The sequence below is a fragment of the Panicum hallii genome, chromosome 5, assembly GCF_002211085.1.
Source record: "Panicum hallii strain FIL2 chromosome 5, PHallii_v3.1, whole genome shotgun sequence".
NCBI classification, from domain to species: domain Eukaryota; kingdom Viridiplantae; phylum Streptophyta; class Magnoliopsida; order Poales; family Poaceae; genus Panicum; species Panicum hallii.
In genome coordinates, this window is record NC_038046.1 from 49,568,635 (window position 1) to 49,595,589 (window position 26,955).

Here is a 26,955-nt window from a genome sequence, read left to right on the forward strand (position 1 = left end):
GGTTAGGCAAAGTTAGCATGTCGCAGTCGACTAGAAGTCTTTATTTTCAGAATATAAATAGGAGCAGTCAGGGTCTACGAAGAATAATCATCAATCAATATAATTCTTTTCAGCACATCGCCAAAACTCTAGCAGAACTCGTAGCAGTAGTTTTCGATGACTTCTTTGGTGAACAGGATACATCGCTTCAATCTCCGGTTTGCTTGTATGCTGCGTTCTATTGGATTTTTTAGGCTTTAATTACCGGCATATTGCTATAGTTTGGTCTAATTATCTACAAATTTATCGAGTTCTTTTAGATCTTGCAAGACTGCATCATCTTGATCTCTTATTTTTATTAGATCTCATAAGTTATCGACTATTAATAAAATCTTGTAAGGCTGCATCGTCCGATCTCTTGCTGTTCGATAACTTCTAGTAATATTCTTAATAGAATTCACAAGTTATCTTATCTTGATCAAGTTCTTGTCAACTTGATATATCGAAGAACTTATTGTACATCTAATAGCCGATTCAATCTTGATTTAGATAATCTTGACAAATATTGATAAATATATCGTTCAACTTAATTAAATTCATCGACTTAATTAGATTCATCAGCTAATTTAGTTTAATTTATCGTCCTGCTATCAATATTATCTCGGTTGAGTTCGATCTGATTGATAGTGACGATTGAATTAAGTTATATTAGTTTAATGCGTATCATAAAGAATTTTATCTTTAGCTTTATTTGCTCCCATGGATCGGCTTTATAGCCGATAGTTTTGTATATGTATGGGACTCTACGGCCGGCCGATGTTTTTTTTAACCCTTCAGAATTCTAGCCAATGTGTTTTATATTTTATCGTGTCATGCTTCGTAAGATTCCTCATCCGATTTTTACCACAACACAGGTGTTAACGGATAAAAACCAAAATGGTATAAAATATTGGCACCACGAGTCAGTGATTGTGTGGCTAGCATCCCACGCTCGACAGCCAGTGCCACCCGGTATTTTGGCGCCTTGGGAGAGACGACGCACCGTCCATTGTCAGTTCCCGCCCTACACCACAACGGCTTCCTGCTTCTTTTCACAGGAAAACGAAAGGTTCCTGCCTCTCCTGCTCCTGGCAATATTGAGCATAGCTCTGGAAATCATTAAATGCCTAGTCACGCGAGGCGCCTAATGTCTATTAAATACGCCCATCTATAGTCTTAACGGTTGTTAGTTCCAACTTCCATGGCATTTTATAATATGAATATTGCGAGTTCTCGTAAAGAAATAATATAAGAGTCATCAATCGGATTTGGGGCGTGAACTGAACATTGAACTTGGAACCATATGGGTATGCAGTAGGTAATACTTATATCACCATTTCGTGAAGAAATAAGTGAAAAATTTTAATAAACAAAATTTCTGAGAGCGACCTTCGGCCAGCAATATTTGGGTCTGTTTGGGAAAGCTTTTAGTTACAAATCTCGAGATACCGTAGCCCAAAGTCATTTGACAAATCATGATAAATTAAACTGAAAATCGGGTGGATCTAGCAGTTTTTTCTTCACCGGTGAAATCATTTGAGGGTAGTAGGTTGCAGGTAGTGTGCGCCGAGATCAGAAATTCGAAGATGCAAAGAACACAAGAACTTAGACAGGTTCGGGCTGCGATGCGCGTAAGTGGTTTGTATTACCTTAAATGTGGATTGATGTATTGTCCCTTTGGAGGGTTCACTGCCCGCCCTTATATAGTCTGGGGATAGGATTGTAGATATCCTAGCCGAATAAAAGCCTAGAAGTCCTACTCTAGTCGTACCCATTACTTTACAACATATATAACGTATGAGATATATCATATCTCTTGTTTCAGAATATTCTATATCATATGCGCAGTCCTGTGACCTCGGTTTGACAAAGCCCTCCCAAACAACCCTTATATATGTTAGATTAATTTCTCCTATACCACTAGTTTTTAGAATCCCATATATGCCACTGGTAAATCAATAAACATGTGGCGTATATGATAACGGCAGTGTCCCCAAAAATATCACATTGGCATATTTTATTTGTAGAGGAGGTCCATGACAAGTATTAACTTCAATTTTTTAGATTTTTTAGCAAAGTTTACATAAATACATAATAAGTCAGAATATAATTAGCTTGAGTGCTTGAACAATTCCCGGTGTCCCTATGGAGTATTAGGAATCATGTCGCTCCATGTTATCTTCCTAATATAAGAACACGTCCCCTGAAGTGAAAAGATGCCAGCTGCCCACTATTATCTATCTGCGCTTCTGCAGGAGGAGAGGAATCAGATCGTCAATGGCGCACGCGAAAGCAGGGGAGTCTCTGCCCGTGCCCAACGTGCAGGCACTCGCGCAGACTTGGAACGGATCAGGCGAGCAGGTGCCTGACCGGTACGTCAGAACGGAGAAGACCGGCGCCGAGGAGGTCGTCGCTGGCTGCGCCATCCCTGTCGTCGACCTCAGCCGGCTGCTTGACCCAGGTCGTCGGAAGAGGAGCTCGCAAACCTCGGAGCTGCCTGCCGCCACTGGGGTTTCTTTCATGTACGTTCATGGTTGCTATGCATTATCTACACCTGTTTATGCATGTATTGACCTGCAGCTTGATTAGGATCTATAAAGTAGGATAATTACATTTTCTGGAAATCGGCAGCATTTTCTGCTATTGTGGCAACTAAATCGATTTTCTGCTGAAAAACTACGAAAATCCTATGAGATCCCTGCATTCCAGCATACACACTTGAATCGTTGTTGGCGTGAATGGAAGTCAAACTGTCAAAGATTGCGTGCAGCTCATCAACCATGGGGTGCCGGACGAGGTGATCCAGGACGTGAAGAGGGACATCACCGAGTTCTTCAAGCTCCCGCTGGAAGCCAAGAAGGCGCACGCGCAGGCTCCGGGCGGCATCCAGGGGTACGGCCAGGCCTTCGTCTTCTCCGAGGCGCAGAAGCTGGACTGGGCGGACATGATCTACCTCATGATCAGCCCCAGGGAGGAGCGGGACCTGAGGTTCTGGCCCGCCCGGCCGCCGTCGTTCAGGGATTCCGTCGACGGGTACTCGGCCGAGACGGCGAGGGTGGCGGCGTGCCTGCTCCGGTTCATGGCGGCGGACCTGGGCGTGGAGCCGGAGCACCTGACGGAGGCGTTCCGGGGACAGCCGCAGAGCATGAGGGCGACCTACTACCCGCCATGCAGGCAGGCCGGCGACGTGCTCGGCCTGTCGCCGCACACGGACGCCACCGGCCTCAGGCTGCTGCTCCACGTCAACGACGTGCAGGGCCTGCAGATCAGGAGGGACGACGGCCGGTGGCTCGCCGTTGACCCTCTCGAGGGCGCTTTCGTCGTCAGCATCGGCGACATACTCGAGGTGATTAACACTAAATTAAATAAATCATCTCGTTTTCATTAGTTTATGGTACTAGTTAATTAACAAATGTGTGTGATGAGTAGTTAATTAAGCAACCGGAGATACAGAAGATTGAGCACAGGGCCGTGGTCCACCCGGACAAGGACCGCATCTCGGCGGCGATGTTTCATCAGCCGTGCCCCGACACGACGGTCGGGCCACTGCTGGAGCTCGTCAAGAAAGACGGCGGCCGGGCACCGTACAAATGCGGGAATTTTTGTGGGTTTGACCCATTAATAAATTTAGAAATTATAATAAATCTTAAAAGTTCGTGCGAGGGAGTGGTTCAAATTTAATTCCACCTTACTAGTGGAGGAGTGGGATAACCAATATAAATATATAGTTTGTCTCCACTCCTTCAAATTCAAACTATGTAACGGGGGAGGGCGAAGGGCGCGCGCCATCTGCATGAATGGTCCGTTGAATCTTTTGTGACTTGTCCCTAGGTCTGCACCTAATCGGTTTAGATCCCGATCACGACGCGAGGTTGGTTTGACTTCCCTATATATATGACTGCGGGTGTCACCTTCTCCATCCCGAGCGCCGGCGTGCATCGGCGAACGGAAGAGCAAGTTTCCGGAACGCTTCGTCTTTGGAATCCTGCACCGGGAGAGGACGAATAAGGTTTTTAGGAAGCGTTTTTGCGCGACTGCTCAAGATCTTCACCACGGCACGTCTTCCACCCAACTCCGTCGCCTCACGGGCCAACCGCCTTCGTCGTCTCCAGCAGCGGTGGTTCCACGTCTTCCACCCAACTCTGTCTTTACGTGTTCTGTGATCTGATCTCTATCTTAAGCATATATCCTCAATTATATATATTCTGAGTTCTTAACTATGCTGTTTATACTGTCTAGTATGTTAGATTTATACATGCTAGTTTCCATATTCATTATAATTTATTTCATACGGAATTTAATATTGCATCTGCCTATGTTCTCAATGACGAATCCATGGGTACGTGGATTTTATGAAGAGCTTCTTCGCCGTGAAGCTGGATGGACGGAGGAGCCACATGAACGCGTTGAGGATCTAGATCCCAAGTCCCAACCCAAGCAGTGGGAATAAAGAAATGTTTTTTTAGAGGGGGAATAAAGAAATGTTAGTTGTGAAGTATTGTGTTATTATGCCCTGGCCTGGTTATGAGGAATCAGTTATCAGAAAAACTTTTTGATTGTTTGACCCCAGGAAAAAATAATAAAAGAACTGCTATGCATGATGAAATGAAACGTGCATTTGTTTCTTTTCATAGCCGCCATGACTCTAATGAACTAATGCCTTTCCGAAATAAAGAGAAGGGTCCGTGCCTGTCAAAGAGGCCAACGCCTGAAAGCTGCCTGTTTTTTTTCTCTTTTTCTTCTTTTTTCGGATGGATTGTCACTGGATTAGTTGAAGTTGTCGCGTCCCAAACAGGCATTTGCAACTTGAAAGGACACTGTAGTGCCACAAAAAAACTTCGGACCTTGTCATTGATTTTATGATTTGTTTACATACATGATGAATTGATGATTGAAACAAGTCTAAGGGCCAGTAATGTCTCTTTCTACATTTGCCTCCACAATTTGATGGGGTGTTTGGTTTCATGAAACTGAAAAGTGACGGAACTGTCTGATCCAACTCTGAACGCAATCAATTTCTTTAAAGTACACTCACAAAACGCCAATGTTGGTACAAGAAATGCCTAAGTAACAATACAAATGAAGTGAGAAACCATTAGAGGGGACTGCGGGTATTATTCGTAAGGTTTGTTGTTACAAAAGGAGCAAAACCACACCATAGGTAGTTAATATTTTTTCAGATTTTGCGCAATGGTTGCAAATGAGCATGGGCAGAGAACAAAGATTGTGGCCTTGTGGCCTCCAAAGTACAAAGCAACTAATCAGTGTCTCCAACATGCTTGGGGCCAACAACAACAGATTGTTTCAATGTGAGCATTTCAAGAACAAACCAACTTCATTCAACTTTCCTTGGTTCTGCTCGGGGCTTCCAGAGACCAAGACGATACTTGTGAGCAAAACTCAAGATCAACTTCCTCTGCATTGTAGGAGGGGAATCATATATATATATAATAAATTAAGAATTTTGATTAGCAAAAAAACAATATTAGAGAATTAAACAGTTAAACATTATCCAATCAAGAAAAGACTGCTTGTGATTAAGACCTCACATGTCTTGACCACAGTAAATGTTACAAATAGAAATAAGCAGTTAGCAAGAGGTCAACCGGATTTTCTTTCAGCGCCGGGTCCAAATAAAAAAAGATTTGGTTAACTTGATTTACAGCCTAGCTGCCAAAATCATAGTTTAGTTGGATACATAGATAGTAACGAACTTGGACATTAAAAGCCATTTTTCCTGAACTCGAATAATGGGTTTCTCTATGGAAACCAACTTCTACCTGGGTTTCACAAATAAGAAAACTATGTACAATATGTACAAAAAAACACTAGAGAGGAGGTCAAACATTGTTTTCTCTAAATACTATCCCAACCGAATTAAAACATATAATTAGCATTTCTAGAACTAAAACTCAATATGTGTACTAAAACTAAAACTTTCAGTACGTACACATAGAGTTGTAGATGATACTACTCAGAACACATCACTCAAACTATTCAGAACTGAAAACATCTGACAAACATCTGTACTGTAAGTTAGTGGTGCTAAATCTCACCGACTAACTTATAAAGTAGTGGATTTCCATTCTTTCTGAGTATAGGTAGACCATTTCCTAGGAAACAGCCTAAACAACCAAAGGAGCGCCACACACATTTCAGTATGCAAGAATTTAACTGACTAGGCTGATTTCCTTGCAGTTAAAAGTGAGAGCATAAAAATGGCTTCCGCCTGGTTTAGAACTTGCTTCTTCAATCCTAGAAACATTGCTGCTGCCTTGATGGTGGCTTTCAAATTCTAGTTTAAGTTCCTATTGCCTCAAACAAAATGCATGGAAATTTCCCAGACTGTGACATTATTGAACTGTGCTTCAAAACTATCACTATGCATCCCCAGATTGGTCATGGTAATGGACGTCCACATGAACCAAAATTCACCTCAAAGTGACAGTACAACAACAAAGCATATTCTTGTCACTCATATATTCCTTGGATCCAAAATTTGGGTCCTGTGCCCTCTCAAGATATCTTAGCATTCAGAAAAGTACATAAAAATGTTAATTAAAAAACTAAGTGGAGAAGATAAAAAAACTGCTCTTAGTGATAAGAAAATCACAACAACTTATCACATTTCCATTCATCATTGAGTATTCACTACAAGTTCTAGTATCTTGATGGCTTGGGCTTGTCAAAATTTCAAAGTGATAAGTTGCACCCAAACCATGGACTAGCTCTTACTACTTGGAACCATAATTGATCAGAAAAAAAAAATTCTCGCAGGCTTCTGTTTCACGATAACCAAACAACATTGGAGTTTTTCAATTTTCGTAGCCACTCACTAGGGAGGGGGGGAGGGGTGGGGGGGGGGCACCATTGGAACAAAATAAATCACAACAACTAGCCCTGGCCAATTTATCCTGAAAGCATGACAAGTTCACATCCAAACATGAAAATTACCTCGCATTTTCGCCAACCTAGGTATATGGAGAAAACTGCTACACATTCAACCAGAAAATACTGCAGTAACACTCCTTACCAACATTCGACAACGATCTAAAAAATTCAGAGTGGACGCAACAATCCAAGGATTCTACTGAAGCATCACAACACTAGACAACAAAATCCGACCATATGTCCCCATGACGGAATGCTCAAAAAACCAAGGCACTAACACGAAGAAGTAAATTAGCGACTTACATGCTTGCAGGGGATGCCGAGCTTCTTGAGCCGCAGCGTGCGGGCCTCGAGGAGCCTCTGGAGGTCGCCGCCCACGGCCTCCTCCAGCTTCGCGGCGTGCGTCTCCACCCCCTTCCCCACGCCGTTCAGGAACTCCACCACGCCTACCTTGGCTGCGTCCCGCATGGATCCAACTCCAGTCACCAGAAAGAAGCACCACGAGATTAAGGAGGCGGAGAAGGAGAGGGCGTACCTTGGTAGGGCTGGGCGTGGAACGCTCTCGCCGGAGCTCCAGCGCCGGCGAGGACGAGGCGGCGCGCGTGAGATGCGAACGCGAGAGCCATGGGATGGGGAAGCAAGGGGGAAATCGATGGGATGGCGAGACGCACGGGGCGGCGGTGGGCAGCGGCGGCGGCGCCGGAACGCTATTTCTGGGAGGACGAAGGTGAAGCTGCTCGATTGAGGCTGCTCGACTGGTCAAAGCCACTTGGGCTCTAGCCTTTCGGGCCTTCCCAACACGAACTCTAAATTGGGCCTTGATAGAGGAATCGAGGAGAAGGCGACGACCGACGTCAATTGGATCGAGGTAGATGTGAGGACATTTCGGATGGAGCTTCTATAAAATTTATGGAAGCTCCTTGAGCAATATAACTGTAAAATCCATTAGATCCAAATTAAAGATCTAAGTTTTAAATTTTAAAAGATCAAATTCAATATTTTTTTGAAAATACTTCAACATTTAAAAATAATATATCCAACATTTTTAAAAACATATTGCAACTTTTTTAAAAAAGCACTACATTCAACAATTTTTTCAAACTATCTCAATATCTTAATAAAATATATTCAATATTTACCAAAACCTAAATCAACATTTTCTTAAAAAATGATGGAGGCAGGTTCTTCTCCGACAACGACGGTGGTGCGCAACGGAGGCAACTGGGGCAACGCAAAAAGTGGTGCACAGGGCGACGACAGCACGCGATAGGGGAGTTGGACAACCGCGGCCACAGCATGTGGCCCCAGGGGCAGCGGTTGCAGTGGCGGGCGCCCCAAGTAGCAGCCGCAGCGGCGACGCACGTGGAGGCACAGGGGCAGCAGGCGGCGGCGGCGGGCACCTGGCACGGTAGCCATGGCGGAGGCGGAGGCATATGAGTGGTGGAGACAAGCAACGAGGGGAAAAAGTTAGACGGATAGAAGCTATTTGCACGATCTCAAACACGGGAAGTAATGTAAAAATACTTCGGAAGCTATATAGATTTACAATTTTAGACTAGGTAAAAAATACCTGATTCATTTTGATTTTACATCTAAAAATCATTCCTAACTATATTGTTTTTAGAAAATTAATTCAATTGCATAGTTGGATCGTGCTCGGCTAGCCTAAATTTTTCTTAGTCTCTTACCAAGCCCGATCCTATAGCAGGCGTGGACGGGCCAAAACCCAGCAGGCTCTAGCCAGGGCTGGCCAAGCATGAAAATGATGAGGTCTATTGTGTTCTTCCTCTCTTTTAAGCTCTTTTCATGTTTTCTTAGATATAGATCGAAGTGTAATATAGTGTCTTATTTTTGAAATGTAGAGTCTACTCGGTTGTATTCTAGTTTTTGTGCAGCCAAAATCATAGCAAGCCATGGCTTGCTAGAATTAGGGCATGCTAAAGTCAGGGCAAAAAATTTAGGTGTTCACTTGGTTTAGCGACAAAATCTGATAACCAATTCATCCTTTGTAAGGTTCAACAACTTCTACTAACTTGCTATAATTTTAGCTGAAAATTTTGATGTGTCAATTTTTTGGACATGAATCAACTGGTAGCCAAATTTTATGGACATATCTTGATTTGGACTGGGCAAAAATTGAAAGCCAACCAAACAGACTCCTAGTGTATAATTTTTGGGCAAAGTTTTCTTTATGTATTTTCTTCAATTCCACATGGTGCTAGACTAGAAAGAAGCACTAATTTGGTGCCTCCTTGTTCTTTGCATTGATTCCACTACCATCTTATATGTTTGTGCTAAAGCCGATAAAAGATCACAGAAATCTCTTGTTTGGAGCTGCAGTAACCACTCCCCTTTTATCTCTAGTTTGGAGCTGCAATGACCAGTCCCCTTTTTGGTTATTTGATAGCCATACTATTGTTAGTGTGTAATAATAATATGCACATGCAGAATAATTTGTGCAGAATATTCAGGATACGGCAGATTAATTTGCCAGAATGAGACGTAATACTACTGCATTCATGTGAAATGGCTGCATACTTTAAGAGATATGAGAAGTTTCTAGGCTTTCTATATATTTGACCCTTAGATCCGAAGCTTGGTTATCCTATTTCTGGCAGAAAGTTGGTTCAACTTTGTGAGGAAATATCTGATAGAAATGCATCCACATGTTGAGTAAAAGGGTAAGATATTTTCATGTCAGCAATTTCGTTGTACTATCTGGCAGAAAGTTGGTTCGATTTTGAGAGGAAATATCTGACGGAATTGCATCCACATGTTGAATAAAAGGGTAAGATATTTTCATGTCAGCAATTTCGTTGTACTAATTTTTCTCGAACACGCAGAAGAGCTACATGTTATTATATTAATATGAAGAAAGTGGTTCCATAACATGTTGAATCCACAGTCGGGGTTAGTTTTTTTTGTTACATGCACATGGTTCTACATTACTACCCGCTAAGTACCATCAGCTCAACATGTACCCTAGCACCTTCCGTCCGACCATGGCCCAAAGGTTTGCTTGTTCAGCAACCTCCTGCAGCACCAATTAAGACCTCAGATGGCAGCCATCGAACACGCAACGGTTGCGGAATTTTCAAATGGAGCAAGCCCTAAGCCCTGAGGGTCACCGGGGAGTTGAATCCTTTCCTCAGAGTTGTCGCCGTCCTGCGCGATGCCTTCCGCCACCAGACCTGGAAATCAGCATCGCGTTGTGATGGAGCTAGATGCTGGAGGCCAGCCCTGTCGAGTGACACCGCCCAGACTTGCTGAGAGAAGACGCAAGGCATGAGGTGTTGTATGGTGTCCTCCTCCTGGCCACAAAGGAGGCATTTACCCGGGTGTTGCATGCCTCATCGCGCCAGCATCCATTGTGAGCAGGGAGCTAAAGGAACATCTTGCACTTCAAGGACGCCCAAGATTTCCATAACTGCTGGCATGGCTCAAACTTGGTTGAGCTGATGAAGAATCTCCCATAAGCTGAACGCGAAGAATAGATATCGGAGGCATCGGTCGTCGAGATATGATGATTCGGCGGCTGCTCCTGAAGCAGTGCGCCCAGAGACCAGAGTTGTAGCTAATCCAAGGATCACTGGGACAAACAACCCGCCTTTGATGTCCTGGATCCATCGTAGGTCCTGCATGGTCTCATGCATCGTCCACCGTGACAAGGCCCACTTGCTCACAAACTGGGTCAATGCCGGCGTGAGAGGTCTTGAACAAACTTGTCATACAACCTGCGGTAGGTGCAGAACATGGTCGACCTCCTATCACCGATTAGTGATGTCACCAAGATGGCAAACATGACCACAACGTTGGGATGGACCTTGAATTCTTGATGCTGAAGGAAGCCCGTGGGCCTCCATCTGAATTTGTTATCATTTTGAAGCTCTAAGACGTGAGACTTGTTTGCTCAGCTTGTTCACTTGAAGACGTTGACAAGCCAACGTCCACATCTAAGACACTTGGAGCTCTACGACATGTTACTCTATTATCATTGCAAATTTTTTGAAGCTGTGTCAACACAGATAATGCCTTCTAAAAGTGTTCTAGTCATAAATTTGGTGACCATATTATCTAAGATTTTGATCTGTTAAGGAATGCACATTTCTGGAAGTTCTTTCTATTATGTATTTATTGTTGGCCTTTTACAAAATTTATTTTATTTTATTATTTTTATTCATTTTGTGATGGATCTTCATACAGATAGTACTGATTTTGAATTTTTCTTAGAAAAGTTTGATGATTGGTACACCCTAAAACCTAAAATCATATGACCGACAACAAGGTCCGGATTGAGCAGGAGCACTTAAAAACGTGTATTCCTTTGCATTAAATTCAATTCATTTGTCTCTTGCAGAACAACCTTCAGATCAGGATGAGGGAACAATGAAGACGAATGAGAATACCCTTTGCTGGGATTTTATGAACACAAAAAACAAGTTTGGCAATTGGCTAACGGGTGCTACAGTTTACAGATACCAAACCTTCAGGATTTAACCAACACGATTGGCAAGTGGTGGGAATTGGATACAGCATTGAGATGTATGTGTATGTTCCGAAGGGAAAGCGCTGGGATTTAAATAGAGCTTTAATATACACATGCTCCTTGAACATTTCGGAAGAGAGAGATCTTTGAATTTTCATTGCCAGGAGCTTGATCACCAACAGGTCGCTCTTCCCATCCAGGAGGAACTCGGTTGTTCATCACCAACCAGCAAGCTGTGCTGAAGAAATGATGGTTGGTTTCTGCCAGATTAGAAGTTGCCTGATGTTTAGCTTATCATTCTTGTTAGTGACTTGGTGGTCCGGTTTTCTTCTCAGCCCATATATAGTTAAAAGACTTTGTAAACCTTTCCTCTCTTGCTTCGAGAAAAACTTTTCCTCTTTCGCTTCGAAAAAAACTTTAACTCTCTTAATGAAATTAGCAGTGCTCTTATCCTCTTACCTTGCTTCCAAAAAAATAAAAAGGTTCCCTAACAGATCTCTGCAACATTGGCGATAGTATGTAGAAAACTAAGATTTTACCTCTGCATAAAAGAACAAATTAACTTTGCTGGACACATAAGCAAGAAGCAAATGGCAAGGTAATATCATATCGGCAACACACGTACCTCGCGTATCTCGATCCTTCGGATTTTAGGTGAGAGGTCATCCTCAGCTAGGTTTCTTCCAGGGTTGAACAAAGAACAGATAGACCTGCACAAAATATAATACCATTTTATTTCTTTACAGCCTCTGCTGAAATATTACCAGGATGAAAACATCCACTGACCACTGTAGGAAATTGATTGTTGCGTTTCTCACTATCATCCTTGAAGTATTGCAATTTCTATTTCATCCAAGCAAAGAGAGTTTGGCTAGAACTCAAACTTTGGTGTAGCTTCTGTATACACAGGTATTCAGAATAAAATCAAAATATTACCAAATAATCTTGTCCATCCACAGTCAATACTGGTTTACCACTATGAGGAATTGAATGAGTTCTAAGAAATAGCAGAAAGCGAACCTTTCCTCAAGATAGGTCGAGTATTCTGTTAGTTGGCTAGTGCAAATTATTATCAACTGTTTGTCACTTTCTGTTATCCTAGACATAGAATTTGGTAAACTTGGATAATGTTTAGGTTCACCATTCTTTACAAATCAGGGTCCTTAACTGCTCAATGAGGCTTAAGCAACCCTGTTTTATTTTTTACGGAGTGCTAGAAACAAAGCTAAGAGTAGCATGTCAAACTAGTTGGCCAAGTCAAACTTGTGAGCTACTTTGGCACCACAACTGCATTTCCTTGTAACAATTATATATGACCTTTTCAATCAGCTATGAACTTGCTGCATATATATAGAGGAGAGTCTAGGCTTGCAACGAACTAGATTGAACCAGCATAGCAGTCTAGCACAAAGAATTCTTTGGGTGTCCAAGTGCACGCATATATGGCGTCCAAACCATTCTCCAAATCCTTCTTCGCCTTCTACCGTTTTGTTCGCTGGAGACTAGGGAATCCACAAGGCCAACACCATCATCGACGAAGCACAAGCAGGATACCTACCTATGCTGAGATCATCGAAGGGTGTCCAGTAGCCTCCCAAGATGATCTGCTTCGAAACCAAGTTCTAATCCTAGATATTGAAGGAGGACTATTAAGGTCTCAGTCTCTTTTCCCTTACTTCATCCTTGTTGCAATAGAGGCAGGTAGTTTCCTTAGAGGTCTCATCTTATTATGCCTTTACCCTCTTCTCTCTTGTTTGACAAAAGAAGTACAATCAAGGGTCATGGTCATGGTGTGCTTCTTGGGGTTAAGAGAGGAGGAGGTGACAAGGGTCGCTCGGGCAACATTGCCAAAGCATTTTCTAGAGGATATAGGGAAGGAAGGGCTTGAGGTGGTGAGAGGGTTTAAGAGGGTGGTGGGATTCAGTAGGATGATCCCTAGGGTTATGGTGGAGGATTTCCTGAAGGAGTACTTAGGCTTGGAGATGGTGGTGGGAAGGGAGGTGAAGTTGGTGAGAGGGCGTTATGTTGGTCTGTTGGAAGTGGAGGGTGAGAGAAGATTACAGCTGGATGAGCTTGAAGGGACAGAGATGGTAGGGTTTGGAAGCAGCTCCAGCTATTTTAGCCACAATCATCACCAGCTCTTCACTGGTTGCAAGGTTCGATGCTGAGCACTGACATGATTTGTCTATGTTTTCCATACTGCATCAATGTCAGTAAAGATACTGTATCTTGTCATTTATTGTCCCACCTGATGGGTTTTATTGCAATTTTTGAGCCAATTAAATTCAGTTTGACTGTTATTTATTTTGCATCTGATAAGGTGTTCAGTTGTTTGGTACTAATCATCCTTGCATGTACATGTGAGTCTAGTTTTTTTATATGCATCCACAAAAGAAAAGAGATAAGTAAAGTATCTGTAGATTTATCATCATCTCAAGCATAGCATGATATCAGCTAAAAATAATATAGCTAACTCTTAATATGTATGCTCGTATGTAAACATATTATCCATGAGACATCTGTACACATTATCCTCAAGTAACATTTGCATGCATACATGGAATTGAAAACCTAACCACTAAGACAATCATTCATGCACTAGAATAATATAACTGAACCAAACTAGTTCACATTTTATGGGCTCAAAGCTACGTACGTTCCTCGATTGTAGTAATATTTTTCTTAAGTATCACTTTTGAACAGCTGTAAACCAGGACCACATCACATGTACCATTTCAGTGCTTATCTTTCTTAATTCAGCACAGTTACACTTCCCTCCATCATATACGTGACATCTTACTTGCACAAGTTAGGTAGGCATTTTTGTACCACAAGTGGTTGTTGATGGCAGGACCACACATATATTCCAAAAGGTAAAATATTGTTAAACTAGTATAAATGCACGGATCATGTATCTAGTATCAGATACAATAACTTGTGATAGTGCAAGGTGGTGACATCTATGCATAGATGTCCATATCTGGACTGAAATGACTAGACAATACTGTGGTGTACTAGTATCATTTAGGTTCATTAGCTTTGCAATTTGTTCACCTTTATTTAAAGGACAATTCATCGCATGACAATATATGTATAGGGATAGTTCAATTCTTTCTCGCTCAAGATCACTGACAAAAATACAGGAAGCTACACATAGAATTTGTTTGATTAGTCAGTTTAACCACACTACTTGATCAGACACTCAGACCCAAACAAGTACAAGGCACGATTAACTTTGAAATGCCCATTTGCTCAGAAGGGGAAAACCCATATCATTAGCTATATATGCTTTGTGCCACTGAATATTTTGATTATAACTATGTATTAGAGAAAAATATGTTCCTAGAGAAGGATAAAAAAGGGGATTCAAATACAGGGGGTATGATTTAAATTTTGATACTCAGAGATTAATATATGTTCCAGTGAGAATATTCAGAGTAAAATGTTATGGCTCTAGAGGAAGTGAAACCTGTGTCCCTAACACTAGTATGTTACAAGTGTTAAACGGCTGCTGCTTTTCATATAAACATTATTAAGTAACCATGAATGCTTTATAATCAAAATAGTGTTCCTACTAGAAATGCATTGAATGTACCTGTTATTGTTAAGTGATGATCCTAAGCAATTTTAATGCCTGGAGATTAAGCTAAAATCTTTGAACTAGTTAAGAATTTTATCTCCAATTTAACTTTATTAATAGGAAGTTCATTGACCTTTTGAAACTAAACCATGTTTCATTCTACGTCAGTCGTGAACTATTTACATACTCCTAAAAATCAGCATAAGTGTCTTAATCAAGTGTCACTTCTTTTTTTTTCAGGAGGTTTACTTGGTAACCCCAGAACAGAAGAAACAATGGTCAACCTTGCCAAGAGACCAGTACCCAAGGCCCTTGATCTTCCATGATGGCAGGCTGACTTTCAGGCCTACTCCTCAAGCCACCCTCGCCATGTTCATGTGGCTCCCGCTTGCTGTCCCCCTCACAGTGCTCCGAACACTCATCTTTGTCAACCTTCCGTATTTTATCTCCTTCCCAATTGGGAGTGCGTCCGGAGTCACAACCCGGGTCATCAACGCCCCAATCTCTGCCACTGGTAACGCAAACCATGGAGCACTTACCCCACCCAATCCACGTGGTCACCTGTATGTATGCAACCACCGCACACTCCTTGACCCAGTCTACATCTCAGTGATGCTGAACAAGAAGGTATCAGCAGTGACATATAGTGTCAGTCGTGTCAGTGAGCTCCTGTCACCAATCCAGACCATCCGGCTGACCCGAAACCGCGATGAGGATAGGAGGAGAATGGAGCACTGGCTGCAGAAAGGGGACCTGGTGATTTGCCCTGAGGGTACCACGTGCAGGGAGCCATACCTGCTCCGATTCAGCCCGCTTTTCGTCGAGCTCATCGACGAGGTCTACCCAGTGGCACTAACGAACTGGTCCAATATGTTTTACGGCACGTCTACTGGCAGGTCTAAATACATGGACCACTTCTACTACTTCATGAACCCGCATCCAGCGTATGTCATCGAGTTCATGGACAGGATGCCAACGTCTGTGGTAATCAATGGTAGGAGATGTGAGAGCTATGAGGTGGCAAATATGGTGCAGGGTGAGATTGGTAGGGTTCTTGGGTTTGAACCCACTAAACTAACTCGCAAGGACAAATACATAATTCTAGCAGGAAATGAAGGGGTTGTGGATACAAAGCAGTACATATGACCATCGTGTAAGATGAGAATATATCACACTACAGGAACTTGATGGTAATACGATTCCTAGCTGGGTTCTGATCGATTGTTTAGAAAGGTTATATATGTACCCTATCACGTGTCAACATGTCTGTCTGTCATGTACAGCAGTGAGAATTATAGGTTGTTTAAGTTCTGTACATGTGTCTAATGTTAGCTAATCTCTTAGTATGTATCCGAAGTGATATAGCTGAGTTTTCAATAATTAAGAAACTTATATATGTAAAAGAAGCATGGGCTAGTCTTAATATAATGTATTGCACCATTCTTGCATCAGTGCTGTTGTTTCTATGTGTATCCCGTGCTTAAAGTAGAAATACAGATCAAGTGCATTCTGACAGCCAATAAGAGCATTGTGCCATACTTTCATATGTATAATTGCATATAATGCAAGTCCAAGCATAAACCACTGGCACTTACCGCATAACTCATCATATGAGAATGTCAAGCCATGGAGCGAGTGCCAATACATTTCAGGTTGCAGCCACTTCTTCTTTCATTAGCAAAACAACCACTGGTAATACACTGCAAGCCAGAACCCAAACTAAATAAAACCAGTCTTCTATGTGAAAAAGTAGAACATAACCAATCAAAATAGCAAGCAAGTATATTGAGTCCCATGCATTCATCTAAACCATCATTCTCTAGGTCAATGAGTACACAACATCACATTACATGAAGTTAGGTTTATTCATATTGGAAGGGCACAGAAACAATAATGATGGCAGGCTGGCGGCATTGTACCCAAAAAAACTTACTATACAAGGATCAGAAAAAATTAACTATAAAAGAATCAGAAAAAACCTAGTAAAGTCAATCAGAAGGGATGCCATTGAAACAATATAGTCAAAATGTGATGTTTTACCATTCTTACCCTCAAAAATACACGTGTTGACTATTTGGCAGTGAAATGTAGAATAAAATTGCAGAAATAATAACATCATGTGAGTAAAGCTGGTCTTTGAGGATATCAGCCCCAAGTAATTGTACAAAAGTCATGAGCAAATCTCACTACAGGTTACCATTCCTTGCTCATTTTTACTAGTCATTCTTTTTTGTTCAAAACCTTTCAGCTACGTGTCCAAAGATTCAGTTTTGGGTTCAAAATAAGCTGACAAAATTATAATAGAAGGGCATGATATAATCAAGGTCGTCTGTAAAAAAATTTGGAAAAAAACTGTGATTTACTTAAAAATTTATCATACCTGTTTCTTCAACCTGAAGAACTTTTCAGATATTTAATGCCTTACAAAGCTAGTAAACCGTATATCTGCATTAGCTATAAGTCAATAATAAAAAGCATGTTTATCAGATGAACAAAAAATAATATGGGATAGCTTAAAACATACTCCCTCCGTCCTGAAATGTAAGGCATTTTGCTTTGTCCTAAGTCAAAGTAGTCTAAGTTTAACCAAATTTACAAAGAAGAATATTAGCATCTAACACACCAAATAAGTAAATTATGAAAATATATTTCAAAAAGATCTAATTATTCTCATTTGACATTCAAAATATTATCACTCTTTTCTATAAATTTGGTCAAACATAGAACAGTTTGACTTAAGACAAATCAAAATGCCTTACATTTCAGGCCGGAGGGAGTAAGATACATATACAAATACACAGCTCTTGTAAATTTATTTATGATCTTCAATCAACAATCCTAAAGCTGTGTTTTCCTCTAACACACGGGAGGGCTGTGTATCTTTGTGATATAGAGAGAAAGAAACGGCCCCTTACAATAGCAACCACCTTAGGAGATGAGGAAGCTGCTGTGCATCTTACGATTCTAAAGCAGCAGTATGGGGACCCACTAAATATGAGTAAGACCTTTTGCTATCACCGCAAATGCCATGATGTCATCAGGGGACTAAAATCTTTTAGTTACACTAACTCTCAAATGTATCGATGCCTACCAACTGATAACTGAAGCTTCACAAGAAGCTCTGATGTCGACATTGGCTCGTAGGTTGGTCCCTTCCTTAAAAAGATAGCCAGTGATAAATATCTGTCACCGACAGGAGTATAGACAACCATTAAAACCTTTGGAGATACAGATGCACTACCCTTACCAATAGGATATCGTAATGGCTTCTAGTTCTAGCAGGAAATAAACTTGCGGTAATGTGCGTAGCACAAAAGAACACACTTTTAACAATAAATATGTTAAGATTTTCAGCAGGCAGGTAACAAAAAGCGACACGCCTGGGCCTTACAAAAGTCCAGTCAATGAAATATCAAAAAATATGATATCAATTTAATCCTATATCAGAACTATCTAAATGAGTTTGGCCAAAAAAAATGAAGTCGGTTTTTAAACACATACTTTCTCATTCTTAGGAATCATATGACGGTTGATCACTGGTAAAAGAATACCGTAAATTTTTCTGCCAATAAAATTGAGACAGAAATTCTGCGACAGGAAGTAAAAGAAAACACATGAGTCACAATACTTTTCTCCACAAATGCAAGTGAGTTAACCATGAAACTGAAAAGGAGGTGTACAAAAGAAAATAGATATGGCTGCATTACTGTTTCTTTAAGTTAGTCTTACCTCTGTTAAATTCTCTTTACACTGCATAAACAATTTGTTTAGTTCTGGGCAGTTGCTATCAGAACTCAAACCTCCAGAATCAGCTTCTGAAATATTTGACTAAGAATGGAGGAACCATTTAAGAAAAAAAATATCATACAGCTCTGGAAATATTGTCAACAAAATCATTTCCAGTTTCATCCATGTGTTGAGCTAAGATCTGCAATACCTCATCTGCCAAACTAACTTGAGGACTACTACTGTCAGCTGTGCTAAAACTATACACCTTATCTGTCACCTCTATCCAACTCATTCCGACCTCCTTACTGCTTCCTGTGCCCCTCAATAACTTCCTTGTCACAGCACACTCACCCCATTTGCTATCTGCAGCGTATATGTTTGCAAGCAGGACATAAGCCCTCACTTCATCAGGATTAATCTCAATTATTTTCCTTGCAACTAGTCTGCCCAGGTCTACATTCTTGTGCATCTTGCAAGCATCAAGCAATGCTCCCCAGACAGGTTCATCAGGAGTGAGTGGCATTGTATCAATGAGGTTAAAGGCTTCTCTCAGCATCCCTGCACGAGCAAGAAGATTGGTGACACAACCATAAATCTCCTTGTTAGGTTGAATATCATACTCAAATAACATTGACCTTAAAAGGTTCCATCCTTCATCTACTAAACCAGCATGGCTGCAAGCACTGATCAGGCCCATGAACACAACATGGTCTGGATGAACCCCAGCATGGACCATGGAATTGAACAGCTCGATGGCCTCATTCGCACACCCATTCGTCCCATACCCACCAATCATTGATGTCCATGATACTATGTCCTTGCAATTCATCATGTTAAATACCTTCTTAGCATTAGAAATGCTTCCACACTTGGAGTACATGTCCACAAGGGCATTGGAAATCTTTAGGTCATCGCCATAGTTTCTCCGAAGTACAGCCCCATGGACCTGCTGACCACATCTCAGAGCTGCAAGACCAGCACATGCTGATGTGATGCTAGTTAGAGTCAAGCAATTTGGCTCAAGATTCATGTCAACAAGCAGCTGCATGGCCATTAGAGGATCACATCGGCTAGATCCAGCAATAATGGTATTCCAGGTGACCAAGTTTCTTTCAGGCATCTCATCAAAAAGCCTCCTAGCTTCCAGTATGCTTTCACAAATGCAGTACATGTCGACCAGAGAATTTGCAACAGCAAGATTCACTCCAAGAGCTTTCCTTATGGAGAGTACATGAATTTGCTGTCCAAAACATAAGTTTCCTACTGAAGCACATGCATGGATTGCAATAGAGCAGGTGAATGGACTCAGTTCAACATCATCCTGCACTGGAGAAACAGAAGCTAATGGATGATGAAAACAGATATGTTCTTTACAGAGATTAAACATGTGAGTACAGCAAAAATTCAAGCAAATCTGACAATACGACATCTCCTGACACATTTACGATCTACCTAAGGTGTAAATAATGCTCTCACTACAGAGGAGCATGTTAATATTTGACAGGTGAATACTTAATAATCATCATTTCCTACTTGTATTAAGAACAGTTAGCATCATAGAAAAGTTGATCCAGTATTAAGATTCAACCTAATGAACAACTAGCATATTGTTGAAGTCATAAGGATCTTAGCTTTAGGTACAGTTTACAAAGTATAGATGGTTCCTCTGCTGTCTCCTTGTTTCATAACCATACGAATCCTGCCTTCAGCTTCAGTTTACAAAGTATAGATGGTTCCTCTGCTGCCTCCTTATTCTTTAATCATAATCATACGAATCATACCTCTGGCTATAGTTTACAAAGTATAGAGTTTCTTCTGCTATCTCCTTAATCGTAAAATAAAATAATAAAGTCTATAAATTCGTTGGAGCATTATTTAAAAGATGAAGAGATAACTAAACCTGAATGATATTTTGGAACAATTGTAGCCCCGTATTCTCCTGTCCCCAACGGACATAACCGGCTATCATGGACGTCCACGACGCAGCCGTGCGCCGTCCTCCCAGCGCTTCGAACAGCCTCCTCGCGTCCACGAGGCCGTCCCCGTGGGACGCGTACGCGTCGATGAGCGCGTTCACTACGTACGGCATGTGGTCCACGCCCCGCATCACAGCGACGGCATGGATCAACGCTGCGCCGCCGCCGCCACGGCACGCGGTCAGGACGCTGGACAGAGTGAACTCGTTGGGGACAACGCCGGCCGCGAGCATGCGCCGGAATACGTCCAGCGCCTCACGGTGGCAGCCGCTGGAGGCGTAGCCGGAGAGCATGGCCGTCCACGCCACGACGTCCCGGTCGGGCATTTCGTCGAACACGGCGCGGGCGTGGCGGACCACGCCGCGCGCGCACAGGGATTTGATGAGCGTGGTCGCGTGTTTCAGCGACATGGGCTTGTGCGTGTTTCGCTTCGGGCTTGGGCTTCCTCTGCGGCCTGCGGGTCACTGGGTTACTATAGAGCTGGTGCTCAAAAATAAAAACAAAAGAGGTTGGGGAATCGGGAATTTTCTGTAGGCCAGGCCTTCTGACCGTTTTTAGTTTACCAACATCAAGGAATTCTTTCTTTCTGCAATTTTTATCATAGTTTTAAATTAACAGCTAAGACGTTTAGTGCAGGTCTGCCGTTAGGTGTTTAACGGGCTATAGCCGGCATTTAGCGGGCTAAATATTATAACGGCTGCCCTCCCTAGCAGGTATAGCCAGCTATTTAAAATCTTGATTTTTATAGAGATTTAGTATATCTTAATAGTTTAAGATGATGCACAAGTGAACTTTTTGAAATGCCCAAGTATGATAGAACAAATGGATGTATATTCAACTGCCAAAAACCACGGAAAATGATGCACGCATCGAGATTGTAATAAGGGGCATATAAGGTTTTAATCACCTTGGGTCCTATCTGTTTGTCACTCTAGATAATATAATTTTTTTTTGTGAAAACCAGATAATATAATTCATTTGATAATCACTGGAAAGTGGATTATAGGATTATAATAATCTAACCTATGAATTATTATAATTTGGTTATGATCTAGGATATGTTTGTTTCAAGTTAATGATTATAAGCTGGACATATAATCTGTGGTGGGAAACAAAAACGGCTTGCTATTCTCGAGAAGTATGGTAGAGTGAGTTGGCTAGCACCATCCCTTCCCTTCGTTCAAAAATTTTAAGTCCTTTAAGTTTTATACTACGTTAATTTTTTTCTAATTTTGATTAAGTTTATAGGAAAAATACATCAACGTATAGACACCAATCCGTTTAGTTAAATCGATTTGGTATTGTGAAGTCAAGATATTTTTATTTAAATTTAATCAAAGTTAGAAAAGTTTAATTTAGATCAAAAGAACATGTTTCCTTAGGACCGCTCTTTTTTCTCATGCTACTGTGGTTCCCTTCTAACCTTCTCGAACAACACCCTTTTGATTTGAGTGCGATGGCCCCATTCTTACTTATTTGAATTGGTACCACAGCTGACCTGAAAAAGATTGGATAGTGTAACTAGGTTTGCTAGTGTAATGGTAGGCAATTACTACTAAGCCTCGTTCACGTCCAATTTCTCCACGTGCTGATCTCCTAATAGACTATCTGGCCCTAGTTACCTAGGAATTGTCATAATGGCATCCAAACGAGAATAGTGCCAATGCAACGAAGAGTTCCATATTACTCTCTCTCCATTTTAAAATTATAGATCGTTTTGACTTTTCTATATTTATAGTTTTTCATTTTATATCTAGATATAATGTATTTTAATTGCATTGCATAGCAAAATTTATATATTTAGAAAAATTAAAATTACTTATAATTTTGAACGGAGGAAATATTATTTTCAAAAGTCCCACATTATGCAAAGTAGTTCGAAACAAACCCCTCCAATACATTCTGACTGCTGCGCTTCCGTTCAATGTACCACGGGGAGTCCAAAACCGGCCAACGCCCGTTGAACCAACCCATGCAAGTGTGCAACAGCAACGGACCAATCTGCCGGAGCACACCACGTTCCCTTTCCTTTGCTGCTGCTTTGTGGCACATGCCGTATTACGTGTCAAGCCTCTTGTGAACTGTTCAAACAATGGGTTGCGTTGGTGACGCTCGCGCGCACCAGCGGCAGCGGCTCGAGCCACCCGTCGCGGCCGCTGGATCCGAGGCTCGGACGGCCACTCGTTTAATTAGCTCTGGGTGGCCCAGGCCTAGCTAGAGCACACTATAAAGGATTAATTAACGAGTGATTAGAGCCGGGGCATCGAGCACGTGGGGCCAGAGCGGCTGCGCTGCGCACGTCAGCCGGTCTTCACGTTGACGGCTGGCTGACCAGCGTTTGACCGGGCGACCGGAGACCGGCGACCACGTTTGACCCCGCGGCTGAGCTGGACCGCGCAGCCTGCTGGCCTCCCTGCCAGGTCACCCGCCTCGCTGGAGGCAGCTGATAAAGCTGCACTGCTAATCCTTCAAGCAGGTCCAAGTAGGTTGTGACAAAAAAGAAAAAAGAAATCACAAAATGGGTCACGGGGTCGGCACGCACTGCACGCTGCTATAAAATAGTCAAGTGTCCATTGCATACAAGCGAAGCCATCGACGCAATCAAAGCTTTTACCGTCTCATTTGTAACAGCTAAATTCCATTCAGGCAGTAGGGAATACCTATTTCCTGCAGCGCTGCTAACTCCATATTAGTGTTCACTCATTATCCTAAATTCCTCCGTTAGCCTTTTCAGAGTGAAAAATAAACTTTATTTGCCGAATAGAGGTTTTATGACGCTAGAGAAATATACGTGGCACGGAACAGGGCTGGTTTCGTGTCCATAGCAGAAAATAGATATAGCTCATATATTACATCAGGGTTCCCCAAAAATAAAGAAATTACAACATGGTCCTCTTCCTCACCTCCGGTTGAATGAATGGAAACCAAAATCGAAACCTTGTACGAGTACGAAAGGGGAACCCCAATCCTACTTTGAAACACTTGCTCTCCAATTTAAAATTTGATTCATCCTTTTTTGGAAAAAAAAAGGGAAATTAAATAATTTCAGTCGTTTGGTCCCTAGTAGTTTTCCTTTTACTAAGGTGAGTTTTGCTCTGCTCCACGTATTTTTGCAAAATTTCTCGTTGCCCCCTCAACTTTTCAACTTTGATCTGGTACCTTTTTCGTTTCCCTCTTGCCATCGAAATAAATGTGTTGTAGTAACATTTGAAAGGTTTTGAACATGCAAACATACCGCATGTACAACAGGAGCCATCTCTACACTAGGAGATCGTCGGTATTAGACTACCAGGAAAAAATAACTGTGTTTAAGACGGCCAAACCAAATTTGCATCTAGGTATATGTATGCGCCTCATGTTGACCTTTTACATTTATGTCTTCAAATTTTTGTGTCAAAAAATTATCTAGGCTTTCTTCTAGGTTAAAAGTGGTTGCATAGTCGATCTCATCTAGGTTAGTTTGCTCGCTTCACATTACAGGGCAACTAACTGTGCATGCTAAGAAGATAGAAGCAGTCCGCATAAATCACATGAGGTTCACCTACTGCTTTCAGAATGGAACAAGGAAAACCTGAGCATAGCAAATCATTGAAATTAATCATGCATTTTTATTTGTTAACTCTGCTGATTAATCAATTGTCAATCAGATCACACTACAAAAAGTTGGGTCATTAGTAGCAGCATACTATGTAGTAGTACAGTATTTCGATCAGTAAAGCGGTTGTTGCAAGATATCGTCCAAACTCCACCAATTGTCTCCGGTTTCTCCCAATCCGAAGTCCGGCAGGCCGGCGGAATCCGCGTCGTCGTGGTTGGCCCGCGCAAGAAGCTCCGACCAGCTCTCTTCGAACATGTCGCCGCTCGACGCGCTCGAGTAGCCGTTTTGGCATTGCCCGGTAGACCAACAAGCCGCCATGGTCGGACTGCTCGTCTGGAACTGCGCTGCCGGTGACGCCTCCCATGACGACGGCGACCCGGTCACGCACGACGCGGCCTCCGGTGAAGTTGCGCGTGCGCAATTGCTGATGATGGGTGCGGCCGCGTTTTGGTACGCCGGCTTGGAGGACGGCGCGTGCGCTGGGCTGGCGGCGGAGTAGTAGTGAGAAGCACCGGCGGCTGACTCGTCGGCGTGGATCCTCTCGAGCAGCCGCGGCATCCAGAGGTTCCTCATGGCGTCGTGGAAGCGGCCGCTGCCGACGTCGCATCCGAGCTGCTTGGCGTGCTTCTGCACCCGCGTCCGCCAGTAGTTCTTGACCTCGTTGTCGGTGCGCCCGGGCAGCTGCGCCGCGATCTTGGACCAGCGGTTGCCCCAGCGGGAGTGGAGGTCGAGGATGAGCAGCTGCTCCCGCGGGGTGAACCCGCCGCGGCGCACCCCGGGGCGGAGGTAGTTGAGCCACCGGAGGCGGCAGCTCTTGCCGGTGCGGCGCAGCCCCGCGGCGAGCGCCAGCTCGTTCCACCGGCCCTCCCCGTGCGCGGCCACGTAGCCCGCCAGCAGCGCGTCCTCCTCCGCCGTCCACGGCCCCCGCCGCAGCTCCGCCGCCGCCGCGGCCTCGTCCTCGCCGACCCCCGCCGCTGACGACGGCAAGCTGATGCCGCCGCAAGGAGACATCCACAGCGCGTCCATCTCCATTGACGCCGGAGCGACCGGGCTCAAGGGAGCTCGCTGCAGGACAGGTAGCCGGAGACTGGAAGTGACTGAGTGAGTGAGGGAGTGAGCTCGATGATCACGGGAGCTGTGTGCGTGCGTGTGAACGTGTGGCGAGGCTGTCGATGGGGAGAGGGGCAGGGCGGGCGCGGGGGGTTATATAGTGGGGGTGCGGGGGAGGCGCGTGGTGGGGTGGTCAAACGGGGAAGGAATAATCAGGCATGTGGCCGCAATGGCGATAGTTTAGCGCGGCCGCGCACAGGAGAGGAGGGGGAGGCGGTGCGCGCGTTGCCGGATTGGATTGCGGTGGCGTTTGCATCAGTCGCCGACGAGGCGATTTGTTTAATCGCGGAGGCAGCGTGGCGGAGGTTTGAACGTTGACCCGGTGCGACGACCTTTCTCCGGCGACGCGCGGGATGCAGCTCGGCTTTGTTCTTTCTCCCTCGCTTTTTCCCGGCGCGGGTGTTTTTTTTTTAATGCATCGGCGTGGTTTGGTCGTCGGGGTGATGAGGAACAGGGATCTGGCTGGCTCGGCCACCCGGGTTAGTCAATTTAGTGCTGTGGAATCGATTCTTCTCCAAACTGTTATGGATCAACTCACAGGGGTGTCGTCGTCGTTCTTTCCAGCGTAGTGTCCTCAAATCGAGCATCTACAGCTACATTCCATTCGTGCGTTCTGCGAGGGCATCTTTGTGCTCCAGGGGGTGGTAAGGATCTCAAAATTTTAGCCTAAATAATCTAAAAGATACTAAATAATATAAGAGCCGGGTTCTAAAATGGTCGACTCTAATCTTATATAATTTTTATATAATTTTGAGTAAAAAATATATAAATATTAAGTTGAATTGTAAAGAGAGCATTAGAGGTGATGATTCGTTACCATCCCTGGGCATCTCCAGTGTACCGGCCACAGGTCACACATACTAAGAGGCATTTTTCAGCGTCAACAAATAAATGGTCTCGAAATATAATTTTAACCAAGTAATTTTTAATATAATTATATGACACAACAATATGATTTTTTTAATGAAAACTAATCATCAAGGCAAATGTAGTGGCAGTATTTTCAAATATTCAAGCTCAATGCATAAAAGGTAATTTGCAACCAAACTTTAAAATGATTTTACTGCACATAATCCAAGACGACGTCACTTATTTGCCATGGAACCAAGTAAAAGTAAAGTTGGTCCAAAGAGGAGAGAGCACTTTGGGTTAAACTCATGAATAGATGCCAATTAAATAATTGATTGTGATTGTGCTCTCTGCATCTATTTGACATATGTAATGCATCAAAATTAAAGTACTACTTTGTTTTTTCCCGGGTATGACACTACATATTCCCTGGTATCCAGACGAGTCCGGATGCGAGGTGTGCTTTAGTGATATTTCCATGAGAGAATATATGCTAGAAAAATGTGTTATGTGGTGCGTGAATTTTCATATGGATTCAAGTTTAGGGTTTCTTTGCATTGGTGAAAGACATACAAAACATTTAGGGAAACTTTCACAAGCTCTGCATCCCTTCATCACCAAGCATATTGAAAGTTAGCACCATATCCGCATTCAAATGAGTTATGAAAGCAACTTTCAGCTAGAAAGTTAGCACTCTGTGTTTTTTTAATGAGCTATT

At 42.9% G+C, this 26,955-nt stretch overlaps 4 protein-coding genes, 1 long non-coding RNA gene and 1 pseudogene across 7 annotated transcripts; 2 read left to right on the forward strand and 4 right to left on the reverse strand.

Moving 5' to 3' along the window:
* The first annotated feature begins 2,295 nt into the window (after positions 1-2,295).
* On the forward strand, positions 2,296-4,577 carry LOC112895130 (annotated as a pseudogene).
* A 432-nt stretch (positions 4,578-5,009) lies between these two features.
* Positions 5,010-7,698, reverse strand: LOC112891765. Its single transcript, XM_025958716.1, has 3 exons — positions 7,445-7,698; positions 7,213-7,364; positions 5,010-5,434 (listed from the first exon to the last, which is right to left on the reverse strand). Exons 1-3 carry the CDS (start codon positions 7,533-7,535, stop codon positions 5,354-5,356), a joined length of 324 nt encoding a protein of 107 aa, XP_025814501.1. The 5' UTR covers positions 7,536-7,698; the 3' UTR covers positions 5,010-5,353.
* A 3,636-nt stretch (positions 7,699-11,334) lies between these two features.
* On the reverse strand, positions 11,335-12,604 carry LOC112891796. The gene is made up of 3 exons (XR_003228610.1): positions 12,182-12,604; positions 12,021-12,105; positions 11,335-11,936 (listed from the first exon to the last, which is right to left on the reverse strand). It is a non-coding gene; the product is annotated as an uncharacterized LOC112891796 (long non-coding RNA).
* Positions 12,605-12,769: 165 nt separating this feature from the next.
* Positions 12,770-16,426, forward strand: LOC112891795 (probable glycerol-3-phosphate acyltransferase 3). Its single transcript, XM_025958754.1, has 2 exons — positions 12,770-13,551; positions 15,216-16,426. The coding sequence occupies exons 1-2, from the start codon at positions 12,838-12,840 to the stop codon at positions 16,119-16,121; spliced, it is 1,620 nt and encodes a 539-aa protein (XP_025814539.1). The 5' UTR covers positions 12,770-12,837; the 3' UTR covers positions 16,122-16,426.
* A 565-nt stretch (positions 16,427-16,991) lies between these two features.
* Positions 16,992-21,094, reverse strand: LOC112891793 (putative pentatricopeptide repeat-containing protein At1g56570). Of its 3 annotated transcripts, none has more exons than XR_003228609.1 (3): positions 20,605-21,094; positions 18,705-20,025; positions 16,992-17,420 (listed from the first exon to the last, which is right to left on the reverse strand). XR_003228609.1 is itself a non-coding variant. In XM_025958753.1 (2 exons), exons 1-2 carry the CDS (start codon positions 21,088-21,090, stop codon positions 18,838-18,840), a joined length of 1,674 nt encoding a protein of 557 aa, XP_025814538.1. In that variant the 5' UTR covers positions 21,091-21,094; the 3' UTR covers positions 18,379-18,837. The 3 variants fall into 3 exon arrangements, 1 of the variants encoding a protein (XP_025814538.1); XR_003228608.1 differs by lacking the exon at positions 16,992-17,420 and adding an exon at positions 18,379-18,563; XM_025958753.1 differs by lacking the exon at positions 16,992-17,420 and having other exon boundaries at positions 18,379-20,025.
* Positions 21,095-24,265: 3,171 nt separating this feature from the next.
* Positions 24,266-25,443, reverse strand: LOC112893960 (transcription factor JAMYB-like). The gene has a single exon (XM_025961499.1). The coding sequence runs from the start codon at positions 25,308-25,310 to the stop codon at positions 24,390-24,392; it is 921 nt and encodes a 306-aa protein (XP_025817284.1). The 5' UTR covers positions 25,311-25,443; the 3' UTR covers positions 24,266-24,389.
* Positions 25,444-26,955: the final 1,512 nt, after the last annotated feature.

Coding starts and splice junctions, on each gene's coding strand:
- LOC112893960 (XM_025961499.1), bottom strand. CDS start 25,310: ATGGAGATGGACGCGCTGTGGATGTCTCCTTGCGGCGGCATCAGCTTG.
- LOC112891793 (XM_025958753.1), bottom strand. CDS start 21,090: ATGTCGCTGAAACACGCGACCACGCTCATCAAATCCCTGTGCGCGCGC. Junction 20,026..20,604: donor TGTTCCAAAATATCATTCAG/GTTTAGTTATCT, acceptor TCTCCAGTGCAG/GATGATGTTGAACTGAGTCC.
- LOC112891795 (XM_025958754.1), top strand. CDS start 12,838: ATGGCGTCCAAACCATTCTCCAAATCCTTCTTCGCCTTCTACCGTTTT. Junction 13,552..15,215: donor AGCTCTTCACTGGTTGCAAG/GTTCGATGCTGA, acceptor TTTTTTTTTCAG/GAGGTTTACTTGGTAACCCC.
- LOC112891765 (XM_025958716.1), bottom strand. CDS start 7,535: ATGGCTCTCGCGTTCGCATCTCACGCGCGCCGCCTCGTCCTCGCCGGC. Junction 7,365..7,444: donor CCACGCCCAGCCCTACCAAG/GTACGCCCTCTC, acceptor TGCGGGACGCAG/CCAAGGTAGGCGTGGTGGAG. Junction 5,435..7,212: donor TCGGCATCCCCTGCAAGCAT/GTAAGTCGCTAA, acceptor CCTACAATGCAG/AGGAAGTTGATCTTGAGTTT.